We start from the raw sequence: 24374 nt of genomic DNA on the forward strand, positions 1-24374 counted from the left end.
CACTCTTGTTGAAGTGGAAGGAGGAAGGTGAGTGGATATGGAGGAGGAAAGAAGCAAACCGGATGGCGAAAAGCGATGGCAATGAGCAGTAGCAAATAGAGTGAGGGAAAGAAGTAGAGAGGAGGTGGTAGTGGAACCAAGGCAAAAGGAGGAGCATGCATTAGAGTCAACGGTAAGTTACAAAGAGGAGGTGGCTAGATAAGCAGCAAAGACGCAATAGAGGGCTAGCTACTATGCTCGTGGATAAAGGAAGGTGAAGACGGGGAAGAGGTGACTCTGACGGTTTGATTTGAGACAATAATGACAGAGCGTCATGTACGATAAGAGAAAAAAGGGGAAAAAAGGAAATAAAAAAAATAGGAAAGAGGGAGAGGATAGAAGTGTCGAGATAGATGAAATAGAAGAAAAATGGGGGCAACCGATGGAGTGGGATCTTTAATGAAAACAATAAGAGATGAGAGAGACAGTAGAAAAATGACAAGAGGTAAAAAAAAAAAAAAGAGAATAATAACCTCTCCTCTCCACCCAACCACCTTACTAGGAAAGGGGAGAGGGGAAAAACTAACGGAGGAATCAGCAGAAAAAAAAACCCTCGGATGAAGGGGAGAAGGCGCCCAACCCTAGCAAGCGCTAGTAGGGTTTGCGAAAATATACGGGACCTCGAATCAACAACTATTATTCACTGAGTTGCTAATATGTTAATACATCATTAAGTGTGTGCCTCCAATGGGCATATGCCAAGTTGGATCAGTTAGATTACCTCACCAATTGAAGTGAACCAGCCGAATCTAACAAGAAAAAAAAAACCTAAATATATCATTCGTTTTCCATTTCCGGTAAAACAAGAAATTATCAATAATTTATTTAGTGAGGAAACTTTTTAGAGCCGCATAGGTGGTTGGCTTGGCGCCTATTGTTCCTTCTTTGTTCGCTGGAGGGTGGAGACTTGTCGTCAAAGGAAGCCAGCATCCTCTGTATTTCGGTAATAATCTCGAGTACAATATTATGAATTAATGTTGGAGATTATATAACTCTGAATAAAAGAAATGGATAAGGTTGGAATTGCTCTACGACATATAAAGATGCTACCTTGGTATTATATCTTGGTATTATTATATCTGTGGCAGCGGAACTCCTGATTATACTCCAACCACGCAAAGCTCGTGGCTATCGCTACGACACAGCAATCTCTCTCACCTCTCCTCGAATTATATGTGAATGGCATCTTAATCCACTCATCACCAGCCGTAGGATCTTCTTTTGATCACCAATATACTTAAATAAGCTCTCTTTTTATTCCTTATCTCTTCTCGCTTTCTCCGTTGGAGATACAGAGAGAGAGAGAGAGAGAGAGAGAAGAGATAGAAAAGAAGCCTCTCAAATGGCGGCATCCAAGATTCTGTCTCACCCATCGTCTCCTTCTCTCCTCCGCTTCTCTTCTGCAACTTCGAGTCTCCTCCGGCACCGCCGCCGAATCCTTCTTGCTCTCCCGAAGCCCCCGGGAGCAGCTACTCGGAGGTTCCGCTCTTTTTCTCACACTCAATCGTGCTTTTATGCTCATAATTGGATGAATTTCCCGTTATTCTCGCACTCGAATCTAAAGTGAGTTGTAAAGGGGTTCAGTTATTTCAAGAATCTAACTGCATTGCAACGAATCGAATGTTGAGTTGATTAGTTTGGATGTTGTAAGTGGAAAATGAAAACTTCGAATGTATATATATGATTGTTCTCAAAGAATTATAGTGGCTGAAGTCCACTGTGTCACTTTGATGTCCAAATTAGTTGTAAATTTAAGTGATACACTGAAGCACATATGCAAGCTGGTACATTGAACTCTATTTTACCGTGTTCATGGTGTTCGCAATTGCAGGTCTGGCAAATTCATCTCCAATTGTTCGGTCCCAAATAATGTTATTGAGGCTGATTGCTTGCTGACAAAGAATGATGTCCAGGAAGATTGTGCGGAGCATCCAGCTGAATGCTCTATGCCATTTGTTCATCTCTCCTCGGATATCCTTCAATCTGAGCTGAGTTTGCTAACAGAGGAGGCATCTACTACTGCGCTCCTTACAATACTGCCGGTATAATCTCGTTCCTCATGCATCGCTATAGAGCTGATATGAGAATCATAATTGCCTTCATTTGCTTCCTGTTGATTGGCACTGTTATTACTGTGAATTTGATCTGGGCGACAATATAATTTCTTTCAGGTTCTAACTCAAGAGGAACAAGATGCTCTGGCAGCTACTCCAGCTCACCCCACTGGCTTATACGGTAGATACAACTACTAAAATCCCCCTTCCCTTTATGCCATAATTGTCTCTGATCATGAAGCACGTTCTCATATTAGAATAGGCATGCATTCAGTATAGCTGCATTGACTGAGAGGTATATATTTTTCACATTACTTGGATGATCACTTGACTTGACACAATCCTCAGACTATTAATAGATCTCCATCAGTTTTGTATGCTAGTTGCTTTGCTGGAAACTTAACGGAACAGCTCTGGAACTTCACTTGGCCTGCTGCAATTGCAATGCTTCATCCTAGTCTCTTGCCAGTGGCTGCTGTGGGCTTTTTCACAAAGGTATATAATTCAGAGGAGTTATGTACTTGCCTGAACATAGAATTTTCACAATTCTTATAACATGCAGCTAGCAATCTTCATTGGAGGCCCACTGATTGGGAATCTTATGGATTCGTTTCCTAGAATTCCCGCATATCACTATTTGAATTTAGTGCAGGTATGCAATTTTTTTCTTAGGCATTTCTCTGTTTTTAAACAACTCGTTTTCTTTTACTTCTTATTTTGTTCTTTTGTCTTTATCATATCCATATTCTATCAGACAGCCGCTCAATTGTTGTCAGCTATGATGATCATATGTGCCTTCAGTCCTCTACACCATACTTCAGCGTCAGCCCTTATTCTGCAACCTTGGTTTGTTGTACTCATAATAGCCACGACAATTGACAGGCTAGCAAGCCTAGCTTTAGGGGTCACCATGGAACGTGATTGGGTTGTGCTGGTAAGGTACATGGTTACTCCTTTATTGGTGTGTCAGTTCTTTTCAAGTTCATCGGGAGTTTCCTTACGCGAGATTCTGGACCTATGTGAAGTTAGCAGGAACTAATAGACCAATTGCCCTTGCACAAGCAAATGCTACGCTTAGCCGGGTCGATCTTCTTTGTGAGGTAGATTTTTTGTTTTTTTGCTATGATGAATCATATTCATGAATTTAATGTACTTTGGTTTTCTCATTTATCACCAGCCTTCCACAAATGCCCTCATCCACACCCTTTTGCCAAAAGCTTGATGCTCAGAGATGTCATTTCTGTTATGATTGATATAAGAAAAAAACTAGATTTATAAGTTTCCAGGGCTAAAGTGAGTTTAAGGATGACAAGTACTACAAAAGCAGTCTCAACTATGCATATAGATTATTCAAGAAAATATATCAGACTATCAGCATTGATATTTGTGCCATATGAATCCTGTTCAAGAAGTGATCAAACTTTGTTTTTGTAAAAAGAAGTAAATCAAACTTAACAAGGATCTACAGCTTCCACGATCTTTAGCTGTTGAACTCATAGACACCAATGAAACCCCAAAACAAGAGAATTTTTCCCTGCACACATGACACATGCCACTGAGAACTCTCGCTTTTCTTGTATAGTCTTCAAGCTTGGATTCGTACCTATTCGTTTCTACATTTTATTGAATGCAAAGTTTTTGTTGATACTTAGCTTCCTGCATAGTCTTATGCTCTTAAATGTCTGCAGACAGCGGGTGCATCACTTTTTGCTATTTTTCTGTCAAAGTATGATCCAGTAACATGCATAAAGCTTTCTTGCGCACTATCGATATGCACACTTCCTGTTATGGTACGTATACTTTGTGCATTAGTAGCAGTAGCTTGCTAACCTAAGCTTGAGTTGGTTCCGTAACTTATGGTTCATTTTGTAGGTTTTCCTTGGTAAATTAATCAATCAAATCTCCAGTGGGGTACTCGAGCGATATACATTCCAGCAATCTTGTGAAAATACATTGAGATCAAACTTTCTACTTGATCCAAGGAAGATAGGTAAATTTTCAGATTATCTAAAAGTGGATTTCAGTCCAAAGATGGCAAGTATCTAACTATCTTCTTGTATATCAGTGGAAGATGGATTAACTGCCATCAGACAAGGCTGGACAGAGTATAAGAACCAGCCAGTTCTTCCTGCTAGCCTGGCATACGTGCTCCTTTGTTTTAATATTGCTCTATCTCCTGGGGCTCTAATGACTACATTCCTGATGCATCATGGTGTGTTACATCCCAATGCTAGAGTCAGCTTATAAGTTAACTAGTATACTCGAATCCTTGTTTCTTTTATGTCCCTTTACTTCTTATGATGTTAAATCTATAACTTATATTGCTGACAGGCATAAGTCCATCTATTGTTGGTGGATTTAGTGGATTATCTGCTCTAATGGGTATTCTTGCTACATTCATATCTGCAAGGCTTGTCAAGAAACATGGTCTTTTGAAGGTTTTCTTTTTTTCCGTCATATATCAAATTGTTCTGGCAAGCATATACTGGAAATATTGATTCTCTCAACGTTTTTGACTGCTTACCAGGCAGGAGCAGCCGGATTGATCACTCAGGCTTTGCTTCTCACTACAGCAGTTGCCGTCTACTGGAGCGGACCAGTTTCTCGGAAATCTTCTCTACTTCTCTTTCTTGTTCTGATAGTAAGTATCTTTTTTTAAGCTTTCTTTCATTTCAATCACCCAATGCATGTTCTACGGGATTAAGCAGTCTGGTTTCTTTCCCTACACTAGACTAGCATCATTTGAGGCATAGTTTTAAGACTTTTAACCCCTCTGCAGGTACTCTCAAGGTTGGGCCATATGGCATACAGTGTGATCGGTTTGCAGATTCTTCAAACTGGGATTCCTGTTGCCAAAGTCAATCTGATAGGAGCAACGGAGCTTTCACTCGCTAGCCTCGCAGAATTTGTAATGTTGGGTGTTGCGATAATCGCCAACGATGTCACACACTTTGGTGTTCTAGCAATTTTATCTGTATCCTCCGTGGTTGCCGCTGCTTGGTTGTTCTGTAATTGGTTGGCAAATCCAACAGATGAGCAGAGAACTTTCTTCAACTTTGATCCCCAATTTTGATTCATATATACACATACAATCATTTGTTGGCAATTCAGCAGATGAGCAGAAAGCTTTATTCAGTTCAGATCTCCAATTTGAATTCATATTTGCATAAGATATATATCAGGAAGTCCATCTTCTGCTTTACTCCTTTCTTACTGGGCCCAGCACAGGCCCAAAATCCACTTCCTTGTCTAAACCAAAATGGATCAAAATTAGGAGATTCTCTGTTCTCCCCTCTCACCAAATGAATAGAACTCCAGTCCTATCGACCAACTGTTTAATTGTCCTCTCAAATCTCCATCACGTACACCAAACTATACCCTTTTCCTGCCTCACCTCTTCACACCCCACGTGCCACCCAATCAGCACCCAACAACACGCCACGGAGGACACCGCTACACTAACCAGGAGGTGACACCACTCCTTTTCCCCCCATCAATCCCTCAACCCCATCACATCCATCCATCCATCCATCCATCTATCCAAGCGTCCGTCGTGTCAACCCCTCTCCTTTTCCGGCTAAATCAATAGCCTCCCGGATTCGCTTCGAAGGTTTCCAAAAGGAGCAAAGATCGGACGGCTCGAAATCCCCCGTCAGAGCCGTGCCGTCCGTTCGATATAGTTAGAGGTGCACCGTTGGATTAGAGTGTGGGGGCGAGGAACATGCGGTCGGTTGGTGGAGGTGGAAGGTGGGGTCCAACGGGAGAGGTCGCGTACGAGGTGAGGGGTCGCTATCCTACATGTGCATGCACAGTTGTTCAAAACTTAGCGGGACCCAAGGAAGGATTTGATCCATTCCGATTAGACCACAACCCCCGCCTCTCCCCCCCTCATTAAATCCGACCCGAAACAAATCTTAGATCCAAATCCGATTCGCAAGTTCAACTCTTCGATGCGCGAGTTAATTTGATTGATAGCTGGACGGACGGATAGATGTCGATACGTTCATTCCGAGGTGAGATTTTTTTCCAAGTTACAACGTAGCAAGCTAAACGGTGAAGTAATCGATGCATCCATCCATCCATCCATCCATCCATCCATCCATCCAAAGTCCAAACATCCCCTCGGTTTTTGTTCTCTCGCTTTTCCCATATTGAGTTCCCCGTGACTTACGCTGCCGCTAATTGCTAATATACACCACCCGATGACACAATAGCCTTCGGCGTAGTCATAACGTACCGGCATTAAATTCCGTGCATCTCACGAGAACCCCCCCTCTTTCTTCTCTTTACCATCTCATCTCTTCATCTCTCTTTCGTTGAATGGAGAAAGAAATTTTTTATTAAACTAATAGGAACGAGATATTGGAAGAAAGAGGCAACCACTTCTCACTTCTCACTTCTCACTTCTCACTTCTCAGTTCCCGAAACACCCCCCCAACCCCACCAGAGCTTTTTAAACCCGAGCTGCCTGGAGGATAATAAATTAACACGGAAAAGATCCCCTTTTTTCTCGATTAAGGGATTTATAGTAGAGGAACACATTTCGACAATCTCGAGAAGCTCACACCACCAAACCCTAGTTTACACTCTTCCCAGAGCCCAATGCCCTCCAAATTACTCTCAGAATCACATCCACCAAGTGGAATTAAGAAGTTTATATGATGTTAAATAACAGGAATGGTTTGTGAAGTGAGACACATCACGCATCCCCATGAGCACACTTCCCCATACTTCTTGCTCTCTACTCTTTTTTTCATGTTAGTATGATTCATGTAGAACAGTAACAGTGACTCTCTTTTTTTATCATTCCACGGAGGCCAAACTTTAGCTTAGCATTTGTACCTCTTTTGGGATATCTTCGATTTTGGCCGAATGATAGTATTTAATTTATTTTATTTTATTTTTTCTCTTTGGGGGGTCATTTCTTTTGCTTTTGTTTTGATTTCCAACAGTGCTTTTACACCATCTATCCGTTCCTTGTTGGTTGGCACAGTAGCTTGGACATGAAAAGACCCATCGTTTCTTGTCTATCAAACACTGATACCTGATATCTCACTTGCCTCTTTCATGTCCTGTTGAGCTTTTCTTTCTCTCTGGGCAATCATATCAGCATTGAGGAGTTCAAGAATTTGAGTTTGTGGGAGAAAAATCTAAACTTGGGTTGTTGCTTTCTTGTGATATCTTGATCTTGGTGGTGAGATGGGATCACTGGGGATGGAGGAAGTGAAGAGGAGGAAAGCTATGTGGCTCTACCCAAAGGTGGTGGGCTTCAACCCTCCTGAGAGATGGGGGCACTCTGCTTGCTTCTTGGATGGGGTTGTTTATGTTTTTGGGGTAAGTAATGATGCTGAGCACCATGTGTTTGTTATTTGTTTCCTTACATATTGAAGCTGCTTTAATGGCTAGGTCAAAATCCTTTTTTTTCTCTCTTTCTCCTCTCAGCTACTAAGTTCTGTTTGACTTGAAATGTATCTTGGAACAATTTAATTTTCGTTTGTTGCTAGTATTCTTAATGTTTATGAGCAACTTGGCCATGGTACTCTTATGTATGTTAAGCTATCCCCTGGATCCTAGTTCTTACTTGAACCTTATAGCTCTGCAGTTTTTCTATTTTTGTCATCTTCCTAGGCTTAAGATGTTTTCTTAGTGTAGTCGAATATAACTCTAGGTTATAAGCAGAGAGCTTTTCACTTTATTGTCTTTAGGACCCAGTTTATCAGCAACTCTCCAGCAGTACATATTTTTGGAGACATATCAGAGTACACCACTTCCTGTTCTGTTAAACCTCTTTTATTATTTTCCTCCCCATCCTTTGTATAGATCTTCTATTTTCTCATCTTTCTTCTTGTGATCAGTGTTGCAAATTATTTAGGCATATTTTGCTTTTCTTTTCAATAGTTTGTCATCATGGGAAATATAATGAGTAATTATAAGTTCCAAGAACATCAGAAGGAGAGTGAAGAAAGATGATTCGAAGGCTTTCTCTTCTGGGAATGTAGCTCGTTTTGGTTGAACAACCAAGGCCATGCTTGCGTTTGAAGCACATCTTACTAGCATCAGTTTATTAATGATAAGAACGCATCCTTGGGGAAAGTATGAAACTGATTTACTTCTCTCTATCGGTAATATCTATTCTCTTTGTGCTCTACTTGCTTAACCTCTCTGGAGTTGTTGCTTAAATGTTATGGAAAATAATATTTTCTAATAGCTTCTTAAGCACTTGCTTGTAGAAATTTTTTCTGAGATTCAAATTCGGCATCTATACATGAAGACTTTGGTTGGCATGCTTAGAAAAAAATTTCTTTCTTTCACAGGGTTGTTGTGGTGGATTACATTTTAGTGATGTACTCACTCTTGATCTGGAGACTATGGTTTGGAGCTCCCTCACTACCACAGGTCAGAAACCTGGTACCCGAGATAGTCACAGCACTGCCCTGGTGGGGCACAAGATGATTGTATTTGGAGGTACTAATGGTTCGAAGAAGGTTAATGATCTCCATATATTAGATTTGAGAACAAAAGAATGGAGCAAGCCCATATGCAAAGGAATGCCACCTTCTCCTCGCGAAAGCCACAGTGCAACAGTTGTTGGTAATGATAAGCTAGTAATATTTGGAGGAAGTGGAGAAGGGGAAGCAAATTACTTGAATGATGTTCATATACTAGACGTGAATAACATGGTGTGGACTTCTCCAGAGGTGAAGGGTGACCTTCCTGCACCAAGGGATAGTCATACTGCAATTGCCATTGGCAACAAGCTTCTTGTTTATGGTGGGGACTGTGGCAATCGTTATCACGGGGAAGTTGACATGCTTGATGTGGATACTATGACTTGGTCAAGGGTGAGAATGACTTAATTCTTTGTACCACATATTATTTTTCTCATGTCTATATATATATATATATATATATATATATATATATTCATATATTCTCTCAACAATAACCCTTATATGTAATGAAAGCTTAGGATATTGCTAGATGCTGATTCTACAATTAAAGGTAGGGATGTGCTTAATGAAGTAATATTTAGAAGCTTTGCTTTCTTCATTGGTGAAATTGTTTAACTTGTAGGAAACTCTCCTTTCATGTTTACCTACGTGATCATGGCTACTAATAATGCCTTGGGATTGTCTAGGTCATGATAAGTTATTCCTCTTGCAGTTGGCAGTTCAAGGATCCTCTCCTGGAGTCAGAGCAGGCCATGCAGCAGTCAGTATTGGGTCTCGGGTTAGTACCCGTTCTAATAAAGATCTGAATGGGGGGAGTGGGGGCAGAGAAATTTCATTTTTTCCTGAGAAGCATCTTCTTTTTTGTTGTCCTCTAGGTTTACATCATTGGTGGAGTTGGTGATAAACAATACTACAGTGATGTCTGGGTTCTTGATATGGCTAGTTGTACATGGACTCAGCTCGAGATCCGTGGCCAGCAACCTCAAGGAAGGTTCTCTCATACTGCTCTGGTCATAAATACTGACATAGCCATATACGGGGGGTAATTACAAATCCAACTATCTTTTCCCTATATGTTTAGTAACTCGGAAAATGATCTAATTTAGTAATAGTGCATCTTATGTTTCTTTTTCCCTGAATTGTCAGCTGTGGGGAGGATGAACGGCCTCTAAATGAGTTACTCATCCTGCAATTAGGATCTGAGCATCCTAATGGTCGTTACAACATTTCTATGTGCAAAATTTTTGGTTCCCATTGGAGCCAAGAAAAACGTAAATTTTTAAGAAGTGATAATCTGGTGAGGAGGATTAATATTTTGAGAAATGGAACCATCTCTATGCACAAAATATAATTAAAATGTGGTTGCAAAAATAATTATTGGCAGTGAATTCTGCAGGAGAAAAGTATGGTAATAAAGAATGGAGAACATAGTCAGATATGCCGTGAAGTGGAGAAGGAACCGAGGAACTCAATCATGAGTGGTCTAGGTTGGTCTGCTTATGTCTCGACATGTACTACAACATCCAAACTGTTGCTTTCATAAACTTGATCCCGAGTCTATCCTCTTTTCAGATAAGACGCAAACAAAGAGAAGGAAAACAGGTGATGCTAGAGTATGGGAGATTGAATCTGAACAGGAAGAGCATTCTCTTTCCCTTTCGCAGCATTCTTCGCCCTCACAATCTGATCAAGAGCAGAATACAGCCCGAAAATTGTCAACCTCTCCTAATGGTTCTATTTCAGCCTCTCAACAATTTGTTGACTTCAAGCTGCATCATCCAAGGGAGCAGACTAATGGCATTCGAAGGACTGCTCAAGAGAATTTCTTATCTGCAGAATCCCCAAGGAATAATAAAACCGAACAACTTCTTCGTGCCATTCCTCAACCAAGGCAAGAGGTGCAGTTTCTAGCTGCAGGAAATAAGCCACAGCCCCGGCCTACTTGTTCTCCCTTGGTATGCAATTTCAAGACCTAATTTAATACAAAATTAATTGCTCATAATGTTTAGTTTCAGTATCTTTTTCTCAATACACAGATTGGTGCCGACGTTCATGGAACAGTGGATGGAGCTTTCGACTCTGGATTCCTCATGACTGCTGTTGTTAATGGTCAGATATTCCGAGGTGTCTTATTTGCTCCAGTGAGAAAACTATCTCAAGCTCTCGTCACACTGAATTTATCTGGAAAAGTTGGTTGTCCTAATATTTTATCACCACTTCCATTTCTATAACCAGGGACCAGGGGTTGCAGCTCCAAGACCAGTGATCCATTCTCATAATCTAACAAGCTCAACCATGGTTCCGGTTCCCCAGCATCGCCCAACTCCACCGCATGCTATGTCAATCCATGCCAGGTCAGCACCACAACCAACTAACTTTCTGTTGCCCGACTGTGGTCGCCGGATGCTAGATGCGCACCCGGTTCAAGTTAAGGCGCAGAGGGAAAGGCTTAGCAGTGACCTCCAGGGTGTTGTGCTGACACTGGGAGGGCCAGGAGGAGGCACTGGAGCCTAATTCGGACCTTTTTGTATAACTTCTTTTGTAAATTCAAGTATGACAAATATGAATAGAAGTTTTGAGCAGTTTAGCTTTAGGAGTTCTTCCTTAAATGTTGCATATACATGTTGATGCAGTAGTCATGGCTAAATGTTCTTTTCAAACTGTCTGTTGTTTTTTCGGTTGGCAAAAGTATTGTATGCCTATTTCAGTTATATAATTTCTTAATATCATTAGTCAACTAGGTGCTGTGGTGTAGTCGGTTATCACGTCAGTCTTACACACTGAAGGTCCCCAGTTCGAACCTGGGCAGCACCACTTTGATTATAAATTTTTTTCATTTTTTAATGAAAATTTATCAAAACTACCCGACAATTTTCAAAGTTTTAAAGAAGTGAGAGATAATAAGTTAGACCGGTTGAGCTGAATTCAGACCCGAATACACTTCCCCAGTATGCTGTTAAATCATTTTTAGTACTATCTTGTTCATTTTGTCTTATTATTATTATTCACACTCATTAGTCGTTTAGAGTTTATCTTTGCACTTCGTTTGTGGTGTCACTCTTATATGATGTGAAGGAAATTTCTCCATCATTATATGTGAAGAAGAGGCCAAAAGCTAAACATAATAGTTGAACAGAATGTGGCTAGATATGAATTTTGGTGAAAGACTTGCATACTTTTTTGAATAGGATATAATTTGGTTATCTATTTTAGTTTTCAGTACTGAACTAGATAATATTGATTCATTTGGATAAGACAAAGATAACTACTGGAGCAGTTGGATGAGTGACAACTTATACTTGTTTCTATTCTTTCGTGCAGCAATTCCAACAACTTTATCCACTTCTATGTCTGAAAGCACGTAATAGTAATTAGAATTGATAGAGCTTATCTTCTTCTTCTTTTTTAACTGTTGATGCTACTTTCTATAGATTATAAGCTTATAAAACAAACATATAAGTTGGTCCTTCAATTTTGATGTATAAATTAAACAACTGGCTCAACTGTTGTGAAATTTTCACCTATGAAATCTGACATTAAAAAGGGAATGAGGTAGAGGGCCCCATAAAAATATACATCTTTAGATTACCCACGCCAAAAAAAGGGCAACAAAATAAATCAGGCAAAAGTCGAATGATTATAATCGGTTTAAAAAATATATATATCTATAAATAAAAAAAAGAAGTGAGAAATTATAATTTTCAACAAATAGATAGAAATCGTATAATGTAATTTTCCAAGATAATGGATGAGATGCAGGGGCAAAATGGGAAATATGAATTAGTTAATGCGGCTACCAATACGAGGGTTTGACTTTGAGGCGCATATAATTGGGGAGGTAAAGTCGTCATTAAGACGTCATTAGGGGCATGGCGTGCATTTAATTGGGGATTAAGAAGGCGACAAGTGTCCTCCCGCAACAGTTGTTACCACTCCTTTATATAACCCCCTCTCCCTCTTCTCCTCTCGCCTCTCTAGCTATTTTCTTCTCTCTTTGCTTCGAGATTCCGAGAGGCGATCGCATCGCATTTAGGTACGAGATCTCCCTTCTCAGATTTTTTTTATTTTTATTTTTTTCTTGTTTAGGATTTGAATTCTTCGTTCTATGTGATGATTACCTGCAATTTTCGCGCAGCGATCTTTGAACCAATCTTTGCGCCGGAATCTATTGGAGGAGGATCGGATCGTCCCGTTCGGGTCCAATGGCGATTTCTAATCCGGAAGGGGAGAGGAAGGGGAAACGGAGAGGGGAGAGCCGTCTATCGCCGTCCAAATGGAGGAACGAGGGCGAGCAGAAGACGTACTCCTCGAAGCTCCTCGAAGCCCTTAGGCGCGTACGCGGCGCCTCACTGGCTCCGGCGGATCCGCCGCTGAGCCGCGCCGTTCGCGACGCCGCAAATCGCGCGCTGGCTGTTGCGGCTCGCGGCCGCACGCGGTGGAGCCGAGCGATCCTGTCGAGTCGATCGATCAAGCTGAAGGCGATGAAGCGGCGGGCAAGGAAGCCATCCGGCGTATCCCGGTCGTCCCCGGGGCCGGCGAGCAAGAGATCGCCCGTCGTCCAGAGAAAGGCGAAAGTACTCGGCCGGCTCGTCCCCGGCGGCCGGAAGCTCTCCTTTCCAACGCTCCTCGAGGAGGCGTCCGACTACATATCGGCGCTCGAGATGCAGGTGCGAGCCATGAGCTCACTAGCCGAGCTACTCTCGGCCGTCGGCGGCGGCGGCGGCCCGCCATTGGATCGGCCCGGGTCGTCCAACCCGATCTAACCACATCCTCGCGATTCCAGTAGCTTCTTCTCGCTCACATGCCTTTTGCCCGCTTGGTCTGCTTTCCACGTTGTATATTTCTCTCTCTCTCTCTCTCTCTCTCTCTCTCTCTCTCTCTCTCTCTCTCTCCTCTCTCTCTCATCTTTTTTTCTCCTCCCTCGTATTTACTTAATTTTAGATGACTTCGTCCTCCGGCAATGGCATTCTGGTAATTAGACCCCCCGTCATTTTCTCTAGAGTCTCTCTTAAATTAGCGGAGGAGAAATTAGTTCGCCTTGGAATGGCCAAGTTGGCCTCTAAAATAAATTTGAATTCTTCGAGGTTAAGTAAACACTAGAAATAAAGGATTTCAAGAGCCCATATATAGTCCGGTTGCTAAATCTTTGACCTTTTGAACTCCTTTCTCTAGTGTTAGGGTTAGGGAGACGATGAGAGTTTAATTTGAGAGAGAGAGAGAGAGAGAGAGAGAGAGAGAGAGAGAAGACATAACGTACAAATTCTGGAGTGGCAGAGCCCAGGCTGGCTTTGGAGAGGTGTCTGAATACATCCGATTCCGGCCCCGACGATGGCAGGAACGGACGGCCGTGATGGCGCTGGCATCGATAAAATCGGGTGGGCGGACCCACCTGAGTGGAAGCAGTGGGTGACATGAGCCATGTGTGATCGCCATCAATGCTTTGTTTCGGTGAGGTTTGAGCCCGCGGCGTTCTGGGAGAGGGAGGGCCCCCCCCTCCGCCCTTTGCCGGCTACCCAGATGAGCTCTCCACGTGGGTCGATTATTTGTGGGGCCCACCTCCCTATTACCCGAATACCCCTTTTCTTTGGATTTTTCTTTGACGTGGCTCTCCACTCCTTTTTATTTTAATTTTTAATTTTATTTCTCTCTCTCTCTCTCTCTCTCTCTCTCTCTCTCTCTCTCTCCATTTTTCTTAATGTTCTGATGAATTTATAGTTTCTGTAAACCGTGTGCGGTTGTTGGAGTGGAGAACATGGCCTAATAACACCGTATGGAGATCAATAATATTCCTCATCTGTCCTTGTACATAACTATACTAGCATGTTCGCTAAATCAATGCATCATCCATCAATTTCAACGTGCAAATATACAACGACATGGATCATTCAAACATTAGTCGTGGGCTTAATTAGTGAACGCCAATCTATGGAGAACTTAAGAGGGACTTTCTTTTTATGCAACTTAGAAGAGAAGGACGTGGGGATGGGATTGCGACGTGAGACCTACAAAGAGCATCGTCATCCATCATCGAATCTAATGAAGGAAGAGAATAACACCAAAGGGCCCCCCCACACAAACCAGACGAGGAGAGTAGAAAGAGGTGCATGCAACATTGCAACACCATCGGCGATAGGTTCCGTCCTCCTTGACAACGGCGGAAAATAAATAAATAAAATAAAACTCCAAGATGAACACTTTCCTATTGTCCTCCTAACCCGACTGCTAGAGCTGCATGATTAATGCATTCCAGGATTTTTTTTTTTTATTTTTTATCAAAGACACTCCATATTTTTGCCCTTTCTCATTATCCAACTCGTGTCTCATTCCTCTCATCAATCAAACTATTCTCTCTCGTTCTTTTCATTTTCTCTCAACATTTTAGCCGCTTCATCAAGGAGCAATTAGTTCTAATGTAACTTGGAAATCTCTGCCTTAGAATTGTCACAAGTTAACTCTCTTTTTCTTTCTTTTTTCTCAGGATAAATATTCAGACACGGGTTAATTATTAGTTACAATGTATCAAACAAATAAAAATAAACTTACTGCAAGCATTTATGTCTAAAGATAGGAGCGGATATATATATATAGATAGGCAACACCGTAGAAAAGGTAGCACACAACAAAACAACCCAAGAGTTAAACCGTTCGACACACGCAACCCAACAAAAACACACACAAGTTAACTATCATTGTTGGGGAGCTAATGACGACGTGGCAAGCGTTCTACTGATAACAATGTGAGGACACACGTGGCCACGTCATCCTGCACATGCCAGCCTCCTTTTATACCAGTCGGCCAACAAAAATTAAAAAAATAAAATAAAAATAAAAAGTCACGCGGTGGACCCGCCCCCTTCTTTTTGTCTTGCCAAAGTTGGCCAGTAACATTCGGCCAGAGTCCGAGAACACCACTATTAAACTATATACCAAAAGTAATAGATATAAAAGAGAGCGAGAGAAGAATAGTCCTCCAAAATCCTAATCAATGAGTACAAAGCTTTTCTAACCCGCCTTTGTTCGCAAAACATCCAAATAAGGAAAATATGAGGACCCAAAAGAAAATGTCACAAAAAAAGTGGAATAAAGGATTCATTTCCTGCCAAGCAAGATATATATATATATATATATATATATATATATATTGTAATTTCAAACCAATAATAAACTCTTACATTTTTGTCTATGTGAACTTCTAGCCCTTCGTTGGAAATGAAGACTAAATTAAGCTAACAACTATGATAGAGGCAATTAAATTAATGCTTAGGGTTTGAAAAGAAAAAAAAAATATATGTATATATATATATATATATATATATATATATATATATATTGGAACAGATAGCCGCCCTAATATAATTGGAACCTCAATTTAGGCCTGAGGCACATGCCATGGCAGCTCGAAACATGGATGCTATACCAACAATGGCCCATGCATTCATATTTGGCCCATTACTTTTTTGACATTTTAGCATCGTGACACAAAATATTATATCCATAGCCTATAATTAATTAAGACGATTAGCTGCCTCCTTGAAATAAACAAAAAACAAAAATTTAAAAATAAGGAATGTATAAGCTAGAGATCGATCATTAGGATCGCTTAATTACTTCCTCTTATCTGTCGATTATTGCACCAGACACGCGGAATCATTATAAAGTAAACAATTCGATCTAATTATTGGAAACAAAACAACAACAGAAAACACACACACACACACACATCTTAATCGTTACATAATAATATAACATATATCCTAAGATTAGGATCTAAGCTTCCTACTTTGTTGCCACATACATTGACAAGCTCACACGCCCAAACCCATCGTGCCTTGCTTTTAATTAATCGAACCCCTTGAGGATTAAGGGTCCCCTATAAGGGGGACACAATCACAATTAGCTCCAAGTGGCTAACCACTATATATTTGCATGGTGGACCCATGAGACGCAATGCATGAGCTGGATGCATCGAGAGGGTTGTGAGAGGGCTAGCTATCAAAGTCCTTATACGTAGTATACAATGGGTTTATGATAGAGAGTGGGGAATAATCCAGAGTGTCAAGGGATGGGGAATAGTGGGAGGTGTAGGGATATGGGTGCATGCAGTAGGTTAATTGCTCTCTTCTAGGAATCATGTGACTCCATGTGCTTTCTATTAGGAGAACAATATCCATACCATTACTTCTTCCCAAATTTTCCCCCTACCCTCCATTTAAAACAAACAAAAACAAATAATTCCATTAGTTTTGAACTGTGTGTCTAGAATCTCTAGATATCCACGTACTACTACTACTACTACTACTACTACTACTACTACTACTACTATATATATATATAGAGAGAGAGAGAGAGAGAGAAGAAGAAGGAGGAGGAGGAGGAGAAGAAGGTAGGCGTAAGCATTAAGGATGTCTTCCTCCTCGGAGTCGCTGCATGGAACCAAGAGGAAGAGGAAGTCGACAAGGATGGGAATGAGGCAGGAACTTGTAGAAGGGTGTAGAAGGCCGGCGAGTCGTCTCCGGAGGCATGTTCGAGCCCTGAGAAGGCTCGTGCCCGGCGGGGGTGATGAGGCAACGGGGGCCGGCGGGATCTTGTCGGAGGCGGCGGAGTACATTGCTTGCTTAGAAGTGCAGGTGAAGGTGATGAAGATGGTGATCGATATGTTATCAGATGAGTGAGTTAATTCTACTTGTTTGGAAGAAGAGATTGGACTGCTTTCGTTTAGTTTCTTATGTATGGTCGTCAAGCAGTTTCCGATTCATTTGTATCTCGTGCGTGCACCTTAATTTTTCTCGCTGTTTTCTTAGTTGTCTGTTTTAAGGCTAATTCTATAATATGTATTCATATTTCTTATATCTAAAATAAGGTACTTATTTTTGTATTCATTTGCATTTTAAGATAAAGAAGAAAAAAGTGATCTAGTTTATGAAATTATGTTAATATTATTTAATTTGATATAAAATAGATTGATAAGATAGAAATCAAGAATAAATTGATGATAGAATTAGTATGTGATATAAGATATAATTTTGATACTATGGATGGTTTAGTTGTTAATCTGAGATAAAAATTTATATTTTTATAACAAATAAAACAAATTATTACAAAAAATGAACGAGAGTAGGCTTTTGATGGTTGGATCCAATGGGCCTATATTTAATGGCCCAGCCCATTCGAATATATTTCATATTCATCATTTTTGTGTCACAAAGCAAGACAATTGGTTAATTTAATTATTGATTGTAACCCAATGATTTGTTCCTCAAAGGCACGGATGATATGATGGGCCATCCAAATCTATATAACTACTTTACAAACTACCACAAAAAGAATAGTTTCTAGATATTCTTATTTTTTTTCTCTTCTTTTTTTTTGTGGGCGGCTTATGAATATACATTAATTGCAGCAGAAAATGGTGATTACCATCAAAGTCAAACCACAATCCAAACCTCTTAAATCCAAATCGAATGTACTCCTCCCAACAATTACCCTGCCCCACTTGATCAACTAAGTTATCCTTTGCCGACAGCCCTTTATTTATTGGGTAACATTATTAATTGATGCATAGTATTAAACCATGTTGCCATGTTCATCTCACAAAGGTCCAAAGAATGTTTTCATACAAAATCTCTACATATTAAAGGACATTCATATATGCAATTTTTTTAAAAAATATATATATATATCATCAACAATTAAAAAAAAAAAGATAAATAAAATTTAATTCCATCCACAAAGTAAGATATATTTAACCCATGAAAGAATTGTTGATATATAGACAAGAGTCAAAATTGCTGGTTGCACCCATGACCAATCTATATATATGCAGTTTGACTTTGACCTTGACCAAAGCTTCTCATTTAATGCTCCCAGAAACTTATGCACCAAGCAACGTACTCAACTCTACCGGTCCCAACTAATCTACCCCACTATTTTTCAATTCTTTTTTTTTTTCTTCTTCTTCTTCTTCTTCTTTTTAATAGCGAGGACAAAAGATATTTAATTAGATGGCACGAAATTTGAGGAACGTATGAAGCAAGCAACCTTCCACGGAGGAGGAAACGGAGAGCCGTCAGATGAGGAGAGGCGCGACGGAGGAGATGGAGCCAGAGAGGAGGAGTACACGTGCGCGACTACGACCAGGGCCGTGTATGGCGGCGAGTTCGCCTCATGAAAGCAAGATACTTAATTAAATTATTATTATATTTTGCACGAAAGGGCCTCTATTTCGTACAAATTAAATTGGTAAACTTTTTTTTTTAATCTTTTTTAGTAACTAATTTAATCCCATCTCCATCGGTTATCGGATCTAAGCTGCCCTGGTACGATCTATGCCACGCGTTCGTCGGTTAGTGGCCACAAAGCCTTGACCAAACTACAATTGTCAAAAGGTAGAAGGTTGACGGATACACGTCTCTGCACCATTGTCCTTCTAGAAAATATTTCTTCTCGATTCTTGTGATCCCTTATTTATTTCGCAGTTAATAAACAAACCCACCCCCAAAAAAAACAAACTAATGGTAAATTTTTATTAGGTTCATTGTCAATAATTTAATTTAATAGATTTTTTTAAACGAAAAATACTATTGCTAATCGTCTTTGAGAGAGAGAGAGAGAGAGAGAGAGAGAGAGAGAGAGAGAGAGAGAGAGAGAGAGAGAGAGAGAGAGAGAGAGAGAGGGGAGGGGTTTGAAAGAGAAAAGGCTGACGGAGGTATTATGTCATCATGCGATCTGCGTGTCAGACGTTGGGACCACACGTGCGACTTCTTGCACCTTGTTTTTATTTCGTTTATTTTGTTAATTAGAGTGTTATGGATAAGTAAGCAAGTTTTACTTAACCAGAGGATTAAATGTAGGACCCAGCAGTTGTACCCGACAATGCGCCTGAATCTGATATTATTTAGGAGAAGAATAGAAGGGAGGAGTAGCGTCGGCACGTGTGGAGAGAGGCTGTTCACACGTTTGAGTGTTGTTAGTTGGTCAAAACTCAAAACCCTGCGTAGAGCCAAGTATGAAATCGTCGCGCAAGCATGTTCGCGCGACAGACGCCCGCATTAAATGCCTTTTTGCCGTACGACCCCACCAGTGATCGCCGGTCATCCCGGTCTCTTTCTTTCTTTCTTTTTCCTTTATTTATTTTTTGGTGGGAGGGGAGGGGGGTTTGTTTTCCTTCTTCTGCTCTTCTCTATACTCAACCACTCCTCTCGGAGCCACTGCTTTAAAAATCCATTCCATTTTTATTTTCCTCGCTTCCTCTGTCGCCTTCTTATCTATCCTCTAAACCTTTTGCACTGAGTTACAAACCTTAACCCTAAGCTCGAGTCTTTCTTCCACCCGATGAGATCGATTCTATGACGACGACGAAACGAGAAGAAGAGATGGAGGTTCCATCGACCTCCGGATCACCTTTCCCTGACCAGATCCAGATCCCAACCGCCTTCGCCGGGATCTTCGATGCAACCGCAGAGAAGAGCTCCATCGGCTTCCTCGAGCTGCTCGGATTCCACGATCTCACCCAGTTCCTCTTCGACCCGCCTCCGCCGCCGGCGTATTCCGACACCGGCAACCTCCCGGCAACTCCGAACTCGTCTTCGATGACGGAGGCCGCGAACGACGCCGATCCGGCGATGATCTCCGCTGCGAACGAGGACCGGGAGCAGGAGAAGTCCAAGAAAGAGTAGGAGTACTTTTGTTAGTTAGAGACTTAGAAGCTAGCATGGGATTATGTTTTGCGATTAGGTGCCTTACTTTTTAAGACATTAAAATTTGGTTGCTTGTGTAGGCCGGCATCGACGACGAAGGGGGGGAAGAAGAAGGGGCAAAAGCGTCAAAGAGAGCCACGCTTCGCGTTCAAGACGAAGAGCGAGGTCGATCACCTGGAGGACGGCTACAGGTGGCGCAAGTACGGACAAAAGGCTGTCAAGAATAGCCCTTTCCCCAGGTTCTTATTTACGCCCTTATGCCACTCCCCTACCCCCTTACTTTAGTAGCTTCCTCTAACGGCCCAGGGTACGATCGTCATTTTGGTCTTCCCAGGAGCTACTACCGCTGCACCAGCGCAGCTTGCGGCGTTAAGAAGCGGGTGGAGAGATCGTCGGAGGACCCGACGATCGTCATGACGACGTACGAGGGTCAGCACACGCACCCCTGCCCTGTCGGGTCACGTGGCGTCCATCAGGCCCAGCCGCTCCCGTCGCTACACGACGAGGAGTTGCACCGCCAGATCGAGTTATCCTACTTCGCCAGCTACCTCCCGTCTCCGCCGCACCAGACTCGCCACGTGTACCCTGCCACTCTTCCCGCGTACGCCGGTGCGGTCAGCACCGTCCTCGGCGAACATAGACGCCGCAATCAGACGGCTAGTGATCTTCCGATCCGGGATCACGGTTTGTTACAGGACGTGATCCCGTTGGATATAAGGACGAAGGAAGAGTAGTAGATACGTACACCACGACGACTCTACTATATTTGGTACGTCTGATTGGTTCTTTAATTTACTCCTTACTGACTCGGATCATGTACACGGTTTACCACTGATGATGATGTACTTTCACTGTTATATATCCTCTCAGTATTTTTCTATATCTTTGCCATAAATATTGGATTTTTATGGGTGGAATAAGAGAAAGAAGGTTACCATTAACCGGGATTAGGGCATATAGGGGTTTTAGAGTGGTTGCTCGTGGGAGTTGCAAGAGGATGGGGTGGAGAATGCAAGTTTGCAGCTTTTTCGTTGGCAGTATTGGAAGTGCTAGGAGACCCATTTGTGGGAATTTGAAAGGAACCCTTGGAATGTTACTGGGGAAAGGAGTTGGGTTCAGAAGACAATGGCAGCCTTAGCCCTTGAATGAACCATAGCTTGGGAATTTGTTCAGAGAGAGAGAGAGAGAGAGAGAGAGAGAGAGATGTTTCTGATGTAGATAGGTTGTGGGTATGAATGAATGGAAGAGTTGCCCTTTTTGTTTAAGTTTGACAAGCTTGTGGTGCAATTTTATCCCCCCTTTGCTTCTTTTGCTGCTCTTTGCGTGCTTTTAGGTTCATTCAATAGAGGAACAGAAATCGAATTGAAGTTGTGAAGGCTTTTATTGTGTCCTCCAACTAGAGTACGAATGAATTCCTAGGCTTTTATTGGTGTTCTTCCTCCTCCATGCATTCGATGTAGTACTTCTTTCTTTTCCTTCTTAATTTTAGTGTTCTTGCTAGTTATTATTTTCGAGAAAGAAAAAAGAAAGTGGGTGGGCCGACCGGCCGGTAGAGGTGTCCTTATCCTAGTGGTGTATTTGCTTGCGAGGAATGTTGGAAGAGAGTAAATGAGGTTCCCATTTATAGGTCGCAGAGTATTCCACAGCAGGATATTAGCATCGAGAGGTAAAATCTCAGTAACCAGACTACGGTGATGGGCCATTGGGTAGGTGCAACTGACTCCGTAGGGCAGTAGATTATTCCTCCACCTTTTTCTTCTTCTTCTTCTTCTTCTTCTTCTTCTTCTTCTTGCATGGTACATTCTGGTATGGTTTTTGTTATTCCTCTATTAATTTAGATGGAGTTAGTGACTCGTATATATAGAAGTTGCACCAATCTCTCATCCCTTTAATTACTTCACTCTCAAGCAGTCTGCATTTTGCACTCTCAGATGTTTGTAGAGCAGTAATGCAGCATATATAGACTGGGAAATATCATCTAGCCACAGTATACTCGAAATGTGTTTCGCTGCAAGAGTTGTTTACTATATAGATAATGGCTAGTTAGTGGGGTTTTGTTTTCTCTCTCTCTCTCTCTTCTCTTCTCTTCTCTGAAACCGAGGCAATGTTGTTGCAGTGTAGTGCACGGAATATATTGATATATGACTCAGTCTGCTGCATCTTCAAAGTCAAATTAGCTTGTCGTTTATGAGTAATGAAGCAACAGTGGAACTTTTGTAACTTGAAGCCAACTTCGAACGATGGATGGACCCTGTGATGCATCGTTTGTTCCTATCAGATAAAGATAGATGGGGATATTCTCTCTATCATCGCCTATATTTCCGTTTTTGATACAGGAATTTAACCATTTTTAAGATAATATTTGAAAGACAATTCTTTATGAGTTATATATATTTCATCCGAAATCACTTTATATTTAAAATTAATATTGTTTGCGTCTTTTTAATTTTAAATTTACGTATCGATTTAAATAAAACTCATTTTACACCTTTATGCTTTTATTTTGCATCACCTAAACTACAATAAACTTTTTTTGTATTTATCGAGACCAAAATTTTCATCTGAGGTTTATTTTGCCAAAAAGAAAATTCATTTCTTTATATTGACAGGACTTATGACATTATTAAGAGACATCCTTGCATCTCCACTAACCTGTTAAAGCACGGTAAATATTATGGCACGTAGATATCACTATGGTTTACCACTGCATCCCCTTTGTAAACCTGGCTTGGTGGAAAACACTTAGGTAAGCGCACTGGATTTGCTCTGGCTGAACCTGTCGTCGAAGATCATGATGACGGGAAGGAAGAGGATTAGGGTTTTAGGGTTTAAAATTTGGCATAAGAGACATCTCTCCAGATACTAATGACTTCGTGGTTATCACGTAGGATTGCAAGTATAACGAGCATGCAAACTTTATAACGAGTATGGGAGTTTTCTCTCTTCGACCAATAAGTCATACGATAATGGGTTATAAGCCCAGAAAATGTTGCATGAGGCCTAAAACACTACTGAAACTTAATACGTTAATGAGCTACAGGAATTAGCAATTACTATATACAAAATAGTTAACACACTATTTGGAACATTGAGGAATTGTATGAATTTGGAAAATCCTTTACTTGTAACCATTAAGCAATAAATTTCAATTGATTTTTTAGTAGATCTAGATGAATTTTAATGTATATATTATGTTAGGTTTTTAATGTTGGCAAATGTGTACGAAATAGTTTAAGTGTACATGAGCATATTTACAAGTTTTGATAGGATTCGAACTAAAAAATTTTAAGTTTTAGAGAAGACAAGCCACCGCGTTCGCACAACATCCGAACATGGACTCAAACGTTCACACATACAGAGGTAATATTTTAGTCGTTCGAATGGACTCGAGCCGCGTTCGAACACACCCACGTAATATGCAATTTCTGGAGCTACATGTTTGACTTAAATTTGACTTTATCTTGTTAACAATATGTAAGGGTTGGGATGCCCTAACCCTCGGGGAAAGTTAATGATTACTTTTGAAAATAAATTCTTTGAGTTACAGTGTTCTTGCATTAAAAAGGTTCATCTCTTCTTCAACGCACCAAGCTTTCGTCTTAAGGATCATCTAGACGAATAATCAATCTCAACAGATACTATAATTTAAGATAAATCACGAAAAGTAATGAATCACGGATTTTAGAGAGCAAGATTGAGTGAAATAAAGTCATGAGGATCGACGGGTTGTTTTGTAAGTTAGTTTTGTAACTGTTATAAGTTTAGTAATTGATTTTCTTTCGAGTTTGGATTTGTAATTTTTTTTTTTTTAAATCACGTAAAAATCTTAATGTTTATCCTTGCTTTCCACTTTAATATTTATTCTGTATGTTTGCTTAAGCAAATGGTTGAAATTATTACTTAAAATTTAGATACTTATGCGTGTCTAAGTTTTTTCATAAATTCAAATTTAGATAGAAATAGCCCTTAATCTCCAATATGGATAATTTTTGCTAGTATGATTCATTATGAAAAGCTTTCCAATTAATTGATTTGCTAACTAAATCCAACATTCCAACTTTGCAAACCAGGAAAGTCAACAATACAATCTACCTAACAAAATCCTTGAAAATCTATGGTGATAAAATCTCGGA

At 40.8% G+C, this 24374-nt stretch overlaps 4 protein-coding genes and 1 non-coding gene across 7 annotated transcripts; all 5 read left to right on the top strand.

Annotated features, from left to right (window-relative positions):
- The first annotated feature begins 1156 nt into the window (after positions 1 to 1156).
- LOC140781150 (solute carrier family 40 member 2, chloroplastic-like) lies at positions 1157 to 5233 on the top strand. Its single transcript, XM_073126972.1, has 13 exons — positions 1157 to 1518; positions 1871 to 2081; positions 2211 to 2274; positions 2464 to 2588; positions 2656 to 2745; positions 2848 to 3027; positions 3119 to 3193; positions 3782 to 3883; positions 3966 to 4083; positions 4159 to 4305; positions 4425 to 4531; positions 4621 to 4734; positions 4873 to 5233. Exons 1-13 carry the CDS (start codon positions 1382 to 1384, stop codon positions 5164 to 5166), a joined length of 1764 nt encoding a protein of 587 aa, XP_072983073.1. The 5' UTR covers positions 1157 to 1381; the 3' UTR covers positions 5167 to 5233.
- A 1821-nt stretch (positions 5234 to 7054) lies between these two features.
- Positions 7055 to 11138, top strand: LOC140782855 (uncharacterized). Of its 2 annotated transcripts, none has more exons than XM_073129683.1 (9): positions 7055 to 7427; positions 8408 to 8935; positions 9258 to 9323; positions 9421 to 9587; positions 9692 to 9842; positions 9942 to 10032; positions 10118 to 10500; positions 10582 to 10686; positions 10781 to 11138. In XM_073129683.1, exons 1-9 carry the CDS (start codon positions 7293 to 7295, stop codon positions 11057 to 11059), a joined length of 1905 nt encoding a protein of 634 aa, XP_072985784.1. In that variant the 5' UTR covers positions 7055 to 7292; the 3' UTR covers positions 11060 to 11138. The 2 variants fall into 2 exon arrangements, with proteins under 2 accessions (XP_072985784.1, XP_072985785.1); XM_073129684.1 differs by lacking the exon at positions 7055 to 7427 and adding an exon at positions 7894 to 8215.
- Positions 11139 to 11285: 147 nt separating this feature from the next.
- On the top strand, positions 11286 to 11359 carry TRNAV-UAC (transfer RNA valine (anticodon UAC)). The gene has a single exon. It is a non-coding gene; the product is annotated as a tRNA-Val (tRNA).
- Positions 11360 to 12467: 1108 nt separating this feature from the next.
- LOC140780898 (transcription factor bHLH149-like) lies at positions 12468 to 14355 on the top strand. The gene is made up of 2 exons (XM_073126603.1): positions 12468 to 12578; positions 12681 to 14355. The coding sequence occupies exon 2, from the start codon at positions 12748 to 12750 to the stop codon at positions 13306 to 13308; it is 561 nt and encodes a 186-aa protein (XP_072982704.1). The 5' UTR covers positions 12468 to 12578; positions 12681 to 12747; the 3' UTR covers positions 13309 to 14355.
- Positions 14356 to 19468: 5113 nt separating this feature from the next.
- Positions 19469 to 22667, top strand: LOC140780969 (WRKY transcription factor 71-like). Of its 2 annotated transcripts, XM_073126704.1 has the most exons (4): positions 19695 to 20216; positions 20322 to 20480; positions 20576 to 21010; positions 22358 to 22667. In XM_073126704.1, the coding sequence occupies exons 1-3, from the start codon at positions 19891 to 19893 to the stop codon at positions 20973 to 20975; spliced, it is 885 nt and encodes a 294-aa protein (XP_072982805.1). In that variant the 5' UTR covers positions 19695 to 19890; the 3' UTR covers positions 20976 to 21010; positions 22358 to 22667. The 2 variants fall into 2 exon arrangements, with proteins under 2 accessions (XP_072982804.1, XP_072982805.1); XM_073126703.1 differs by lacking the exon at positions 22358 to 22667 and having other exon boundaries at positions 19469 to 20216; positions 20576 to 21121.
- The last annotated feature ends 1707 nt before the right edge of the window (positions 22668 to 24374 follow it).

Source organism: Typha latifolia, chromosome 2 (assembly GCF_019914945.1).
Source record: "Typha latifolia isolate L0001 chromosome 2, TyphaL0001v2, whole genome shotgun sequence".
Classification (NCBI taxonomy): domain Eukaryota; kingdom Viridiplantae; phylum Streptophyta; class Magnoliopsida; order Poales; family Typhaceae; genus Typha; species Typha latifolia.